The 13,273-nt window shown below is 36.5% G+C and overlaps 1 protein-coding gene across 1 annotated transcript in view; it reads left to right on the top strand.

The window, feature by feature from the left end:
• Positions 1–1,455: 1,455 nt before the first annotated feature.
• Positions 1,456–13,273, top strand: part of CFAP46 (cilia and flagella associated protein 46) — a gene marked incomplete at its 5' end in the record, with an annotated part of 66,694 nt that continues 54,876 nt past the window's right edge. Inside the window, 7 exons of the mRNA XM_083866277.1 lie at positions 1,456–1,504; positions 1,828–1,952; positions 2,932–3,063; positions 5,839–5,903; positions 6,411–6,575; positions 7,892–8,015; positions 13,173–13,271. Of these exons, the coding sequence (XP_083722403.1) occupies positions 1,456–1,504; positions 1,828–1,952; positions 2,932–3,063; positions 5,839–5,903; positions 6,411–6,575; positions 7,892–8,015; positions 13,173–13,271 (759 nt within the window). The remainder of the gene's footprint in view (positions 1,505–1,827; positions 1,953–2,931; positions 3,064–5,838; positions 5,904–6,410; positions 6,576–7,891; positions 8,016–13,172; positions 13,272–13,273) is intronic.

Genomic DNA, 13,273 nt, shown 5'->3' with positions numbered 1-13,273 from the left:
AACAAAGCCCTCTGAGAAGGACATGTAACACATGAAATGGGATGTTAGAACCTGCGAAGCAGAGCAAAAAAGATCAGGAAGTTAATACAATAAAAAGCATATGGAGCAAACCAATGGTTCCTTTGACATCTATATAATTCTCATTAGAGAGTATTTGGTCTGTGCTATTTCTCATACTCTCTAGACTCACATTGCCTGTAGGAGGACTGGAATCAGGCATGTTATCTAGTACCTCATCTATTCAAGTAAAATAAAAGAAATCCTATAGAAGGCTCATGGACTGTAAAGTAATCTCCCTGGTGAATTTTCTTTTGACCATTTACAGGGGATGTTCTATTTTAAAAGTTTTTACTGTATGGGTTAATGTGACCACTTTAATCTTTTATTTGTACAGAGAGGTGAATTTAGTGGCAGTAAAAGACACAGACCCTTTAGCAAAAGCTACAGTGATTTGCCACTGGTTTCTATTTTATAAAATGTCACGAGATCATAACTGTTGTTGGGTAACAACTGGGAGGATGAATACCTATTTCTTAAGTTTCCAGATTTGAATACCAGTCATTCTATATTGGGTTATGATTTTAGAAGTCAAAAAGCTTAGTGAGGTGATATATGACCATTGCCCAAATATACAAATTATTTTTTTTTTCTGGTTAGTTCCTTGATTTAATTCCTTTCAGTTAATTTTAAAATGGATTGAAATGACTGTTTTTAACTTGGTCTTGTTTGTTTTCCCTTTCTATGTTTTCCTGGTCATTTTACCACGACATAATTGGTAGATTTTGACAGTCATAAACCATGGGACCACTCTTCCTTATATAGCAGCCAATAATTTTCCACTGAAATTGGAGATGATACAGCCAGACTCAGCACAGTGTCAAAGACTGAACTATTATAATTTATTCATTTATGACTTAAACATTTTCACCGCCAGATATGACCCCAATGTTCTTGGGCATTTCGTTCTGCTTCAGTCCATGGGTTCAGCCACTGGGGGTGTATGCTTTATTTCAAAAGCTTTCACGTTAGGAGCTCTCAACACAGGGACAAAAATGACGGGTGGCATCATTTCTTAGCCCTGCTCTCCTCGGCAGGAGGGCACCGGTGGTTGCCAGGTGACCCGGGCCCGTGCCCGCCCCGGTGCCGCGGCCGCGTCCAGCAGCTCCCCCGGCAGCGACCGCGGCCTGCAGCGGCGCCGGGGGGAGAGAGGGAGGGAGGGAGGGGCAGGGAGGGAGAAAGGGAGGGCAGGCCGCCTGTGTTGTGGGAGCGCTGCCGGGATACACGCCCATGTTGTGTTGTGGGAACCGCCAGAGACCCCGGGCCAGCCTGCGGGTGTCCGGCGGGCCCCTCCGGCAGCCGCATCCCTCGGCTGTCCGGGCAAGCGCTCGGGAGCTTTGGGAAGGCCTGGAGCCGGCGGCTGAGGGCGGCCCCAGGCCGTGAGCCCGGCCCGGCGGGATGGAGCTGGCGGTGCGGGAGCGGCTGCTCGCCGCCCAGAGCGCCGGAGGTGAGCGGGCGGCACCGGCACCGGCTGAGAAAGAAGTGAAATTAAAGTCCGACTTCAAACAGGAAAACAGCTTGATCCGAACCTGTTTTCTAAATTCACTTTCTGGTGTGCTAACGTTAGTGATTTTAAATAGCGAGAGAATTGTTAATGCTTCATCTTAGAACTATGCCTAACTTTGAACAATGTTGGTGTGACGTTATTTTCTTTTTAAATAAATCCTTATTTATTTCTGCAGAGCAGAGGCTGGATATCTTGTGGCTCATTTGAATGCAATCATGTCAGTAGACCTGGAAGCAAAAATTCTTTTCCTTTTTTTATTTCAGATGTTCAGGCTTTGAAGAATGCTTACGAGTTAATCAAATCAGCCAATGAAGGACAAGCTGCACTTAATTCATCAGATAACATCAGCACCGATTTATATGTTTTATGTGCTGAGCAAGCGCTTCAGGTTTGTAATTTAGGTCTTTTATCTGTATTAAATAAAACCATATATATGATGTGCTGTATTTACAGCTGTTACAGTTGCTGTATTAAAAATCTCAGAAGTACCTGAGGAAAGTATTACACTCTTGTGGTTTTGGAGAGCAATTGTTTAAACATGCATTTTCCCTTAAAACTCCACCCCTAAATCCTCATTCCTTTACAGTCAGTCAGCAAAGTAAGGTTTGTGATCGTATCCAAATTAGCAAGGTGTACCATAATGTACACAAAAATATTTGCCGTGCCTGTTTTTTCTTGTTATGGAAAACTCAGCATTAAGCAGTTTGGTTATGACTGAAGAAAATACATTTGTGAACATCCATACCAGACAAAAGAACCCTAATAAAAATAATAACCCTGGTCCATTCTAATGATGAAAGGGTGTTGTTAATTGAAATGACTTCTATAAAATGTGGTAGAGATTTTTAATTTTGAAGTATTTGTTAATATTCAGTTTATGATCATAAGTGACTGGGTTTTAAGCAGACAGAATTTGTAGTAAAACTTTCTTCCGCCCCCCAAGCTTCAATCCAGTCAAAATCTGTCTGTGGTCTAAAAATTGAGATGTAGCACTGACAAATCCTGCCAGCTAACACCCTTCCTTAAAAAAATCCCCAAAATTCTGTTGAGAATTTTGTCTTTATGTTAACAATTGTGTTTAAAAAGGAAACATTTTTTGGGTACTGTAAGCAGTTCTAGGACTAACTGAGGAGTTTTGTTAAACAAAGAAGCTTTTTTTTTAAATACATTTGGAATGATAAAACTGTGCCTTTAATAAATTGTAATAAGCTTATACCACAACTGGTATGCATCTCTATGGAATATTACTTACATACTGGTATGGAGTTAGATGTTACCCTTGATTAGGCATGCATTTTAAAAAGCTAACAATTCTTAATTATTTGTTGCATTTTTTAAAATATTGAAATGCTTTTTTTGGGTTTTAGCTGGGATATCAGGAAATTAGCAGTGATTGTCTGCAGATGTATTTTAAAGGAAGATTTCCTGTGAACCAGTTTCTTGGCAGAGCATATTTGTGCCAAGGCCAGTTGCATGCTCCACACTCTACAGATAATTTGGTGAGAAATTATGAAGGTTGCTTTATATTAAGCATGGTTTTATAAGTATTTGTTCCTAGGTTTTTATGTGTTGCTTTCAGTTATTTAAAATACACAAGGATAATCAAGGCTATGGGAAAAATCAAAGGAAATATATTAACAAGTATGTGAGTAAACAAAACTTACCATCTGAATCAAACTAATATTTAATATATTTTGGAGAAGACAATAAAAAAGAATACTTGTAAAAATTTTCAGGTGAATAAAGTCACCCTCTTAACTTTGTACTTAAATATGATACTTTCAGACCAAATTAACAGTAATTGTTAAAATAATTACTGATTTTATTTGAGAAGCAGTTCGTAGGCTTGTGGAGGACTGAAGAGGCCCTCAGAGAGGTTGTACAGGTGTACTTCCAGCACTCATCAGTAACATTCCCATGTAGTAGTTGGATGTTGTTTTTTGTAATGAGAGATGGAAGCAGCTCAGCAAGATACTTCTGCTTCTGTGTGTTGCTTTGAGGTGTTACAATTCCCTATATAAGAAAAGCAATTTTTGTCTCCTGCTGGTTTTAAAATGGAGTGGGATCTGTTTTCTATTTTCAGTATTTCACTTGTCCTTGTACTGTGATCAGTCAGCTTTGATCATCTGTTTATGGTATCTAGCCCCCCAAAACAGCCTTAACAGATGTTCAGAATCATAGAGTACTCTTAGTTGGAGGGGACCCACAACGATCATCAAAGTCCAACTCCTGGCTCTGCACAGGAAAACCTCAAAAATCCCACCCTGTACCTGAGAGAGTTGTGCAAATGCTCCTTGAGGTCTGTCAGCCTTGAGGCCATGACTACTGCCCTAGGGAGCCTGTTCCAGTGCCTCACCACCCTCTGGGAGAAGAACCTTTTCCTGATGTCCAGCCTAAACTTTCCCTGACACAGCTGCAGCAGTTTCCTTTGACCAGTTCCCATGGTCACAGAGAGCAGAGGTCAGTGCTGCCCCTCCGCTGGCTCTGAGGAAGCTGCAGAGTGCAATGAGGTCTCCCCTCAGACTCCTCTAGGCTGAACATACCAAGGCACCTCAGCCAGTCCTTATATGGCTTCCTCAGTAGGCCTTCACCATCTCTGTAACTCATAGTTTGTGTCACTTGTGTTCATAAATACACTTGAGAGATGTTTTAGTAGTTTCTTTGAATAATATGTTTGAATTAACTTTAAAGCTAGAATCTTTTCCCTGTTACATTTTCTGTAGTTTCTTTCTTCTATAAGCACACGTGCAGAATAACTGGTCAATGGTCACTTTGAAACTTCATGCATGTTTGAAATGTCCAGTTATGTTTAAACTATTCTGTTATGTTCTATGAATCTCAATCAAAATTTGCTGTTTTCTTCTTAGCTCTTGCTAACTTTCAAGAAGTTAGAAGTGGTCCCAGATTATACAGTCCTGGCTTGGTTCCTTGTGTCATGTGTTGTAATGGTCTTTTAAGATACACTTCAAATCAGTTGTAAAGATTTTTCACTGCTGTGTTCCTAGATGATTTATGAAAGTATGAGTGGTGCAACATCTCATGCTGTGTGACTCAGTAATCATTATTCACTTAGAAAAGATAAATTTGTCCTTATCCTGGTTTCCATCCTAAGGAATCCTTCTTAATTGATTAATATGCTTGTGTTCTTAAGGGCCAAGTGCACCTTCTCTACTTTAGTATGTATTTCATCTCTGCTTTTTTCCTTATCTAGGTAGTTTATTGCTCAGTACCCTTCTTATGCCATCCCAGAGTTCAGTAAGTCAGTCCAAATCCTGTTGGAGACTTTAGTTTCTCTTTTCTAGCACACTGTAGAGACCCCCTCTGGTGCCATCCCATTCTTACTCATCCAGCTCCACTTTGGCTTTGCTATTTGCATTGCATCCTTTCAAAAATCCTGTTATAGCATCTCACCTATCTTCTTTACACCCTGCCTTCAGGAATTTGTAACTACTGATGAGATCTTCCCTGAGCTGCCTTCTCCAGTTTCAACAGTCTCAGCTCTCTGTCTTTCTCCAAAGTAGAGATACTTCAGTTCTTTCTTGACCTTTGCAGCCCTATCTTGGACTCTTCCAGACCATCCATGTCTCTCTCATACTGAGGAACCCAGGACTGGGAACAGTGTTCCTGGTGTGGCCTCACCAATGCTGAGTAGAAGGGAAGGATCACATCCCTCAGCCTGCTGGCTGAACTCCTCCTAAGGCATCCCTGGACACTGTCACCCACCTTTGCAGCAAGAGAATGCTGCTGCCTGGTATTCTTTGACTTGGGGCACTCTGTGGGGCACTCTGAAGAGCTGGTTCCCAGCTCCTTTAGTGATAAAAAGGGCATACAAGGCCTGCAACAGACAAATTTCTGTTGCAGCCTTTTTGAAGAAAATAATTCCTCGAAATTTTTAATGGGACAAATGAATATAACCTTTTTCCCCCACTGGATTTGCACTTGGAATTTCTGAACTTTTTTTGCTGGAAGCTTAAAAAGTATGTGACTTTGTACTTTTGGAAAATTTCAATCCTGATAAATAGTATTTGGCAGAAATGACCTAAGTTGAAAATATTATCTCAAAATTTGAAATCAGGAGAACATATAAATAGGCTATCAACCAGTTTTTAGTTATTCTGTTTCTATAACAACAACTTACTCTGGCAGTATGTTTTAGTTGAGATTGGTCTGAAAATAAAATGTATGCAATATGAACATATTGAAATAAGAATAGAATCTACTGATTTATAAAAGCCATATGCAAATTGCACTAGCTTTTCTTTGTTCTATTCCAGGAAGAGTTTGAAAGGTTTGTGAAGTTTTTTATGAAGGCAATAGATTTTGCAACCCATGATAGAAGGTAGGCCCTACTGACAGGATTAACTCGAAATACCTGGAAATGCTACTTATCTGTCTTTTGAATTGTTTGTCTTGATTTTCATGAGTAGCATGGAGTTGTGGTGTTTGGGTTTTCTTTAGGTTTTTCCTTCCATTTTGTGACTTCTGTTACTGCTGTGTGTGCTGTAACAACATAAGGATACTGCAGTCTTATGTTGACAGGATGAACGATCCTGTTTAAAGCTGGTAGATATCTCAGCATTTCTTACCTTTTTATAGTTATGATCTATAGAATGAGAGCACCAAGTTAGCTCATTTTTAAGTGGTTAATTAATGAGTATAGTTGCAAGAGTTAAAATAATCTTGTGCTGTACTGGTCTTTTCAGTTCATAGTCAGGATTGCTTCCAATGAAAAGTAAAAGTTGCACTTTTTAACTTCTTAGAAGTGTCTTGCAGTACTCAAGCTGTAATTTTATGTTTATTCAAGTTCGTGAAATATTAAGGGTTTTTTTTAATTCTTATTTTTCAGGTATTCTTTTTTGATATATAATGCTTCAGTTCTTTATTGGCAGCATGTGAGGCCATTTCTCAAGCCTGGATTCCGCTACTGCCTTATTCCCAGCCTTTCACAGATTGTTACAGCATTAAACCAAATTGAAGAGCAAGACAATGAATGGCGAGCAGAACTCATGATGTAAGTTTAATTGTATTTTTTTCATATGGGCATTCTGTAGTCCTTTTGGGACTGCTGTCTGAGGTAGTCTTTAATAAGGTATATTTCACTGGTAATGCTGTAGATGTATTTATTGTGAAAAGCTTAATTAATAACTTTTTGAAGAGATATAAATGTACTGAACATAAAAGGTGCTTCATTTCAATGTTTACTTTAAGCTTGAAGTTTTAGTGACAGAGATAGCTGTACCTGAGGTTAGATCTGAAGGTTCACAGTCATTTTGGATGTAGTGTTTGAGTCATTGATGGTAATTGGAAATAAATGGTGTATAAATATCAATGTCTTACCGTTCTTGCATTTCCTTAAGAAAGCTGGAGCATAAACCTTGAGATTACTGTACTGAGAAAAATAGTTTTATGTGCAAAAGGAGGAGTGCCTATGTAATTTTTCAAGGTCCCACAACCTTTTTGCAGACATGTTTTGATCCCCTGTTCAACAGACTGATTCCAGTTCCTCTTGCACTCCTACCATAGTTTTTTCCCTTTCTGTTTGTGAACTTGTCTGTTTCCTTGGTCTATGACTGTGGTTTATTGCTATATAGCATTTTCTTCATAAACTGAAACTGAAGGGAAGTAACAAAACATTCCAAAGGGTGTGCTAAGGACTATCTGGAATACCATTCATGCAGCTTCTTGGTACCAAACTCTTGCTGGGGTATTGATGAGAACAAACAAATGCACACAGTGAGTTTGTGTTATAAAACTAATGATTGCATTTATTTGTTCTAAAGTTGTATTTATTTATAAACTTTTTTTTAAAATTATGATTATAACTTTTGTTAATTTATTTCGTGGAGTCACAGGTTCTTTTTCAGTCAAATCAGATAAAGTATAGAAAATCCAGTAGATAGATCACAGTTTCCCATATGAATAGTCTTCTTTTGCTAAATGGCTTTGAAATACTAGACTTTCCAGTAGTTAAGGGAGAATCTTAGAATACATCTCACAGAAATGTTTTTCTCTTACACTTTTAAATAATTAATCTTTTTAATTCCAGATACCTTGTGTAAGAAAAGTTTTCACAAAAAACCGCAAAATTTTCAAAGATTCTTGTTGTGATCTGCACTAAATATGTTAACAGCTGAATATATCTGGAAGAAGCAAAAATGTAGAAATTAGAGGATCTCTTCTGTGTTGAGTCAATGCTTTATAACACTAATCGCTTGTACTGCATTTGGAGGTGGTACTTTGGATACAAGGAGTGTTAAAAAGCATAGCTAAGAATTTTTTGGGGAAGTGTTAATAAATATTTAATAAAAACATCTGTTTTATCTGCAGAAATTTACTTGAGTGCTTCCTCGATGCTTCAAGACTGGAAGAAGCAAAAGAGTTTTCATCTACTGCAGCAGTCTTTATTAAGGAAAATGTTCCAGAGAAATACTCTCAAATATTTTCTTTAATGGTAATGCTGAAAAATATTTTAAATTCCCTTTAAGACATGAACTCTGTCTACGTTTCATAAGATCATAGTTATAATTGTTATATAAGATGCTTTCTTTATTTAAATTTTGTGAGCTACCAAACAATTGAGTAGGCATGCAGAGATTTTCACAAATTATGTATTTTTGATACTATAAGCTAAAGAGCTCCCTACTGCTCCATGTTTTTATGACACATCATAATATAATGGGAATAACTGTGGCTAACACTAAAAATTCTGTTTGGGATTAATTACTATTGAAAGAGAAGGTGTAGTGAGAGCAGTTTAACCTGACTTATGCTACTGAGGGCACATTTAGTATCTGTTGACTTCTCTTATGGTGATAAATACTTAAGTGATTCAGCTTGAACCCTATAAATAATTCTGGAAATTGGAGGATATGACAATAGTTCACATTTCTTGCATGCCCTTAATTTGGGAAATAAGAGGGTGAAGACAAATGCAGGAAAAGCAGAAAGAGGCAAATAAAACTTGAATTTGTTGCAGGCATATTTTCTTTCATTGTACTACACTGTCTGTTTTCTTTTTCTGTCCACCCCCCAATCACTGCATTTCAAAAGTGTATATTTGTATTACATATTTCTCTAATATTAGAATTAAGAGAACCAATATACAACATTCCAGAGGTGTGATAATAATGAAGCAATCATCCCAGGGCAAGCTTGAAATTGCTTTTGTATTTTTTAGAGGAATTATTGAGCAAAGCTGTTTGACAATGTTCTTAAAGAGAAGAATGAAGTAGTTCTAAAACGGTGCTTGGGCTACAGAAGTATGATCCAAACTATTGAGTGCTTTAGTAGCAGCTTACTGGAGTTCTGCAAAACACAGTGTTCCAGTACAGCTTAAGTAATCAGTGTTGATAGTTGTGGGCAGTCAGTGTGAGAGTCAGAAGAAATGGTCTGCACACTATTAATATGCAACTCTACAGTTAAATTGAAGTAACTGCAGTTTTTTGTAATGTCTTCATAAATTTTTTTTCCTGCCTATATTCTATAAGTACAGATAAAATTTAATTTGGCTTGTTTCTCTCATCTGGATGAGATTATTTCAGAACGAGTTTTATCAGAAGGTGTAAAAAAATACATTAATTAGGATTCTAGCTCAAAAGGTAGTTCCACATTTATATTAGTGGTAATAGTTCTGATCCTGACTATTGGAATGTCAGTATAGCTCTACTGGGTGATTCTTGTATTATCTATGCGGAACAATATAGATTATCATAGTAGCCACATTGCCCTTAAAGTCCATGAAACAGTCAAAATACCTGCTTTATTTTAGCCCTGTTGAGTGTTGGTGCTTTGCTTATTTAATCAAATAACAATTAAATTGTTATTTTATAGGTGTATCACAAACTAATGGATATTTCCCAAGTAAAGAAGGAAACAGAAAATTCCATCCATCTTTCAATTGTTTATAAAATGCAGGTGTTAAAGTTGTAAGTATGAAAAAGTATCCTTCCACTTTGTCGTATATTGCAGAGTTAGGATCAGGTTCAGGGATCCCATATGCTTGTAGAAGAATCTACTGCAGAGTTTAATTCCTCAAAAGGAAAATTAAAATGAGAGTTTGGGTAGTAACAGGTCTTCTAGAGAACAGCCTCATCTAAAAAGTGAGCTAGCTCTTCAGGAATGTAGGGATTAGTGTGTTGTACAGATATTGCCAGGAGAAAGAATTTAAGGACCTGAAAGACATTTTAATATCAAATGGACTCCAGTTCCATCCCCAAGCTGTGTACAAGAAAGTAAAGATGAAGTGGGGAAATCACCTAAAATACAATGTATAAATCGTGGAGCATAATGCTTTTTAAACTCTTTAAATCTTAAAGGTATAAGAAAAAATTGAAAATTAGACTTTATAGCAAAATCTCATGTAATTTTTTTTTCATTGTCTCAAGATTTCCCCATTTTAAAAATATTGATTCTTTTCTTAGTAACAGTGGATTAATTTATACTGACATTATGGGAAAGGAGTCTTGCACACTTTTTCTTTTTTGCTCTGGAACAAAATTTACTGTCTGAAATATTAATTCACATACTGAAGTTAGGTTTAATTGATTTTTTTTCTCTTGATATTTCAATATCCAGGTAGCACATTGATACCTTGGAATAAGAGCCATCCATTCTGAAGTTAGGAGAGTTATTTCATGTTTTTAATGCAATAACTATTCTCACAAAAAATTGTGATGCAATTCCTCATATGTTGCAGGCAGTGGGACACAAATGTATTTCCAAGTGATGCCACCACAAATCTGAATTCTTTATATGTGCTTTTGAAAGAATATGATGTACCTCCAGTATCTCTTCTCAATGTGAAGTGAGTTTTATTTGTCACAGTCCCCTGGAAGTTGATGATGAAGCTGATCCTGCTTCCATTGAAGTCTGTCAAAATTCTTGATGACCTTGCAGAGATTGAACTGTTACTTAGTTGTTTGTCTTGTGTTAACATGTTGGTCATCTTAAAAAAGGACAAAATCCCATTAGGCTTTAGGACAGAACCCAAGATTAAATATCTTCTTCTATACAGCTGTTAGTATAACATGATTAAATCTTTCCATAATAATTTCTTACTGATAAAAGAAGATTTTTTAAAGGTCTTATAATTGTCATATACTTTTCAGACTGTAGTTAATTTTTAACTTTTCTTGGGCCTCTCCCAATGCTTCAGCCTAAGTTCGAAAGACTAAACTGACCACTATTCCAGTAGTTACATCACAGCTGTTACATATGGAAGTAATACTACATTTTTACTTGTTAAGGTAAACCTTCTTTGACAATATTCAGGGATCACATTACTTCTCCTGTTTCGAACAGTACACTATGCTCATTTGGTTATTTACAGAAATCCAAACAGTTGGAACATAGTCTCCATCTCTGTGTCTGTATTCTTAGTTCCTAGACTTAATCCAGAACATTGATGGACTTAACTGCTTTGTGTGCCAGTTCACTGAATTGTATTTCCAAAATTTTCTACAATCTTTCTGCAATCTGAAGTTTCTTACTTCACCATGTTTGTGCTTCATGCATTTCATTCTGTATTTTTTGTCTTCTTCAGGGACTGTTTGTGCAGACTGCATAGGAGTATTCTAATTATTTTCCATAAACAGATTAGCTTTTGTATTTTTCATGTAGCCAACTTTGAACTCTTTCTTTTTTCCTTGTTAACTGTGAGTATTACTAGTATAATTATAATAATTACAATAATATTTAACATAATAATAATAATTCCGCTGATATTCATATAACTTTAAGGTTTTCAGATACATTGCACAGTTACTTTCAAATAGTGGGTTTTTTAGTTCCCTAGAAGAGCATATCAAATTATCTGAGTGATGTTTTTGTATTTTTGAAGGATTCCTTTGGTTCTGGAATTAGCTCATTTTTCTCTGAAAGTAAACTGCACTGAGCTCGCAGTTCATTGTATACTTGATTTGAAGAGTGCTCCAATTACTGTAAGTTCTAATTGTGTGGGTTTGGGTTTCTTTTTACACACCCCCACACTCCCACATCCCTTTTGTGTTTACATTTAAAAAATAGTACTAATGGTTCTACAGTATTTTGTCCATCTGTGTATTGTTTATGTACTCATTGATATAAATAATTATTTGGATGCTTGATCTATTCCTAAACTAGAGAAATAGATGAAAGGTCAGAAACTAGGGTGTGAGTAGACTAGAGTGATTAGCAGTGCAGTTTGTTTTGGCAAATAAATATTAACTAAATTTTTACTTGTGTTTTAAAAATGTTACCTATGCAAGAGTTTGATTAGAAGTTAAATTCCAATTTCTGTTATAATGATCCCACTTAGTTATTCATAAAATTTAACTTATCCTCACACAATTTTTTCTTTATTCTGTGTGTCTGATTCAGGCCTATTATTCTGAACATTTCCTGAAAGTCTAAAATTATATACAATTCCATAGCATTTCACTGGAAGATGTATTTAAATCCCCGTGATCAAAGATTAACAAGGATTTAGTCTAAGTATTTGTTTAGACAGTAGTGGGAAATATCTGTTGTGTGGCAGTAATAAAAACTTGGCTTCCATTTCAAACTTCTCTGTTGGAATTAATATGTTTTTAAGAGACTGTTTTCTGATTGCCAAGCATCATTTGACAGTGATTTCTTGTTAGAGTAGAGTAAAACAAATCTATGTCCAAATTTCAGTTCCTTGGCTTTTGCCAAGTACTGGCAAATTTCTCAAACATAACATGAATTTCATCTCTGTGTGTATTTGTCATTAAGTTTTTCACAATCTCTTATCTTTTTCAGTCACGGGGATGCTAAATTACCAAAGGTCATGCTGAGTAATTTGATAATAGCTCATAGTGAATTAGGAAAGGAGAGGCTGTCTGGATTTCCTTACTACATCAATTTGACTCAAATACAGTGTATCTTAGGTGTTTCTATGATCCATACATATAATCTATATTGTTTAAAAGTCAGCTCTTTCCTGAGCTGTTAAAAGTCTAACTTAATTTTTCACTTAAAAGTTTCACTGCCCATCAAGCTGAATCTTTTCTGTCTTGACTAGCACCTGTTTATTCCAAGCATGTACCTTTTTAATGGCATTAGTAAGTGAATGGAAGAGGGCGGTTTTAAATCAGATATTGTGAAAATATTCTTCCTTGTGAGAGTGGTGAGGCCCCAGCACAGGTTGCCCAGAAATGCTGTGGCTGCTCCATCCCTGGAAGTGTTCAAGGCCAGGTTGGAGTTTGGGGCATATTAGGATAGTGGAATGTGACCCTACCCATGGCAGGGTGTTGGAACTGGATGGGGTTTAAGGCCCCTTCCAAGCCAAACTGTTCTGTGATTCTATGATTCTATTAGAACTGCAATCAAATTACAATATAGGAGGAATCAGGTGTACACTGGTTTTCTTACTGCAAGTTTTGGCAATGAACAGCTTAAAAATTATTTTGCAGCCTCCAGTGAGTAAAAAGTGACTGCAGTTCAAACAACAAATTCTATTCCCTTTGTATCATTTCAGTTAGCTGGCTAGTATAGCAGGATTTTCAGTAGGAAGGTACTCTTCTGTGTTACTGTAATTGCATGGATTTAATTTTTATTGTATTTCTTTTTAATAATTGAAATTAGAATTTTGTGTATTAATACTTCATAGGATCAAGGGAAACTTATTGAGATAGAATGTCTGGAGTGTGAATATGAAATGAAGAAAAATTACACTGAAATTGTGACTTATACCAAAGGAGTTGTTGAGGT

Source organism: Zosterops lateralis (genome assembly GCF_965231275.1).
Source record: "Zosterops lateralis genome assembly, chromosome: 8".
In the NCBI taxonomy this organism is placed as follows: domain Eukaryota; kingdom Metazoa; phylum Chordata; class Aves; order Passeriformes; family Zosteropidae; genus Zosterops; species Zosterops lateralis.
The sequence above is the reverse complement of the archived record's forward strand: the minus strand, read 5'-3'. Positions and strand labels throughout refer to the sequence as shown.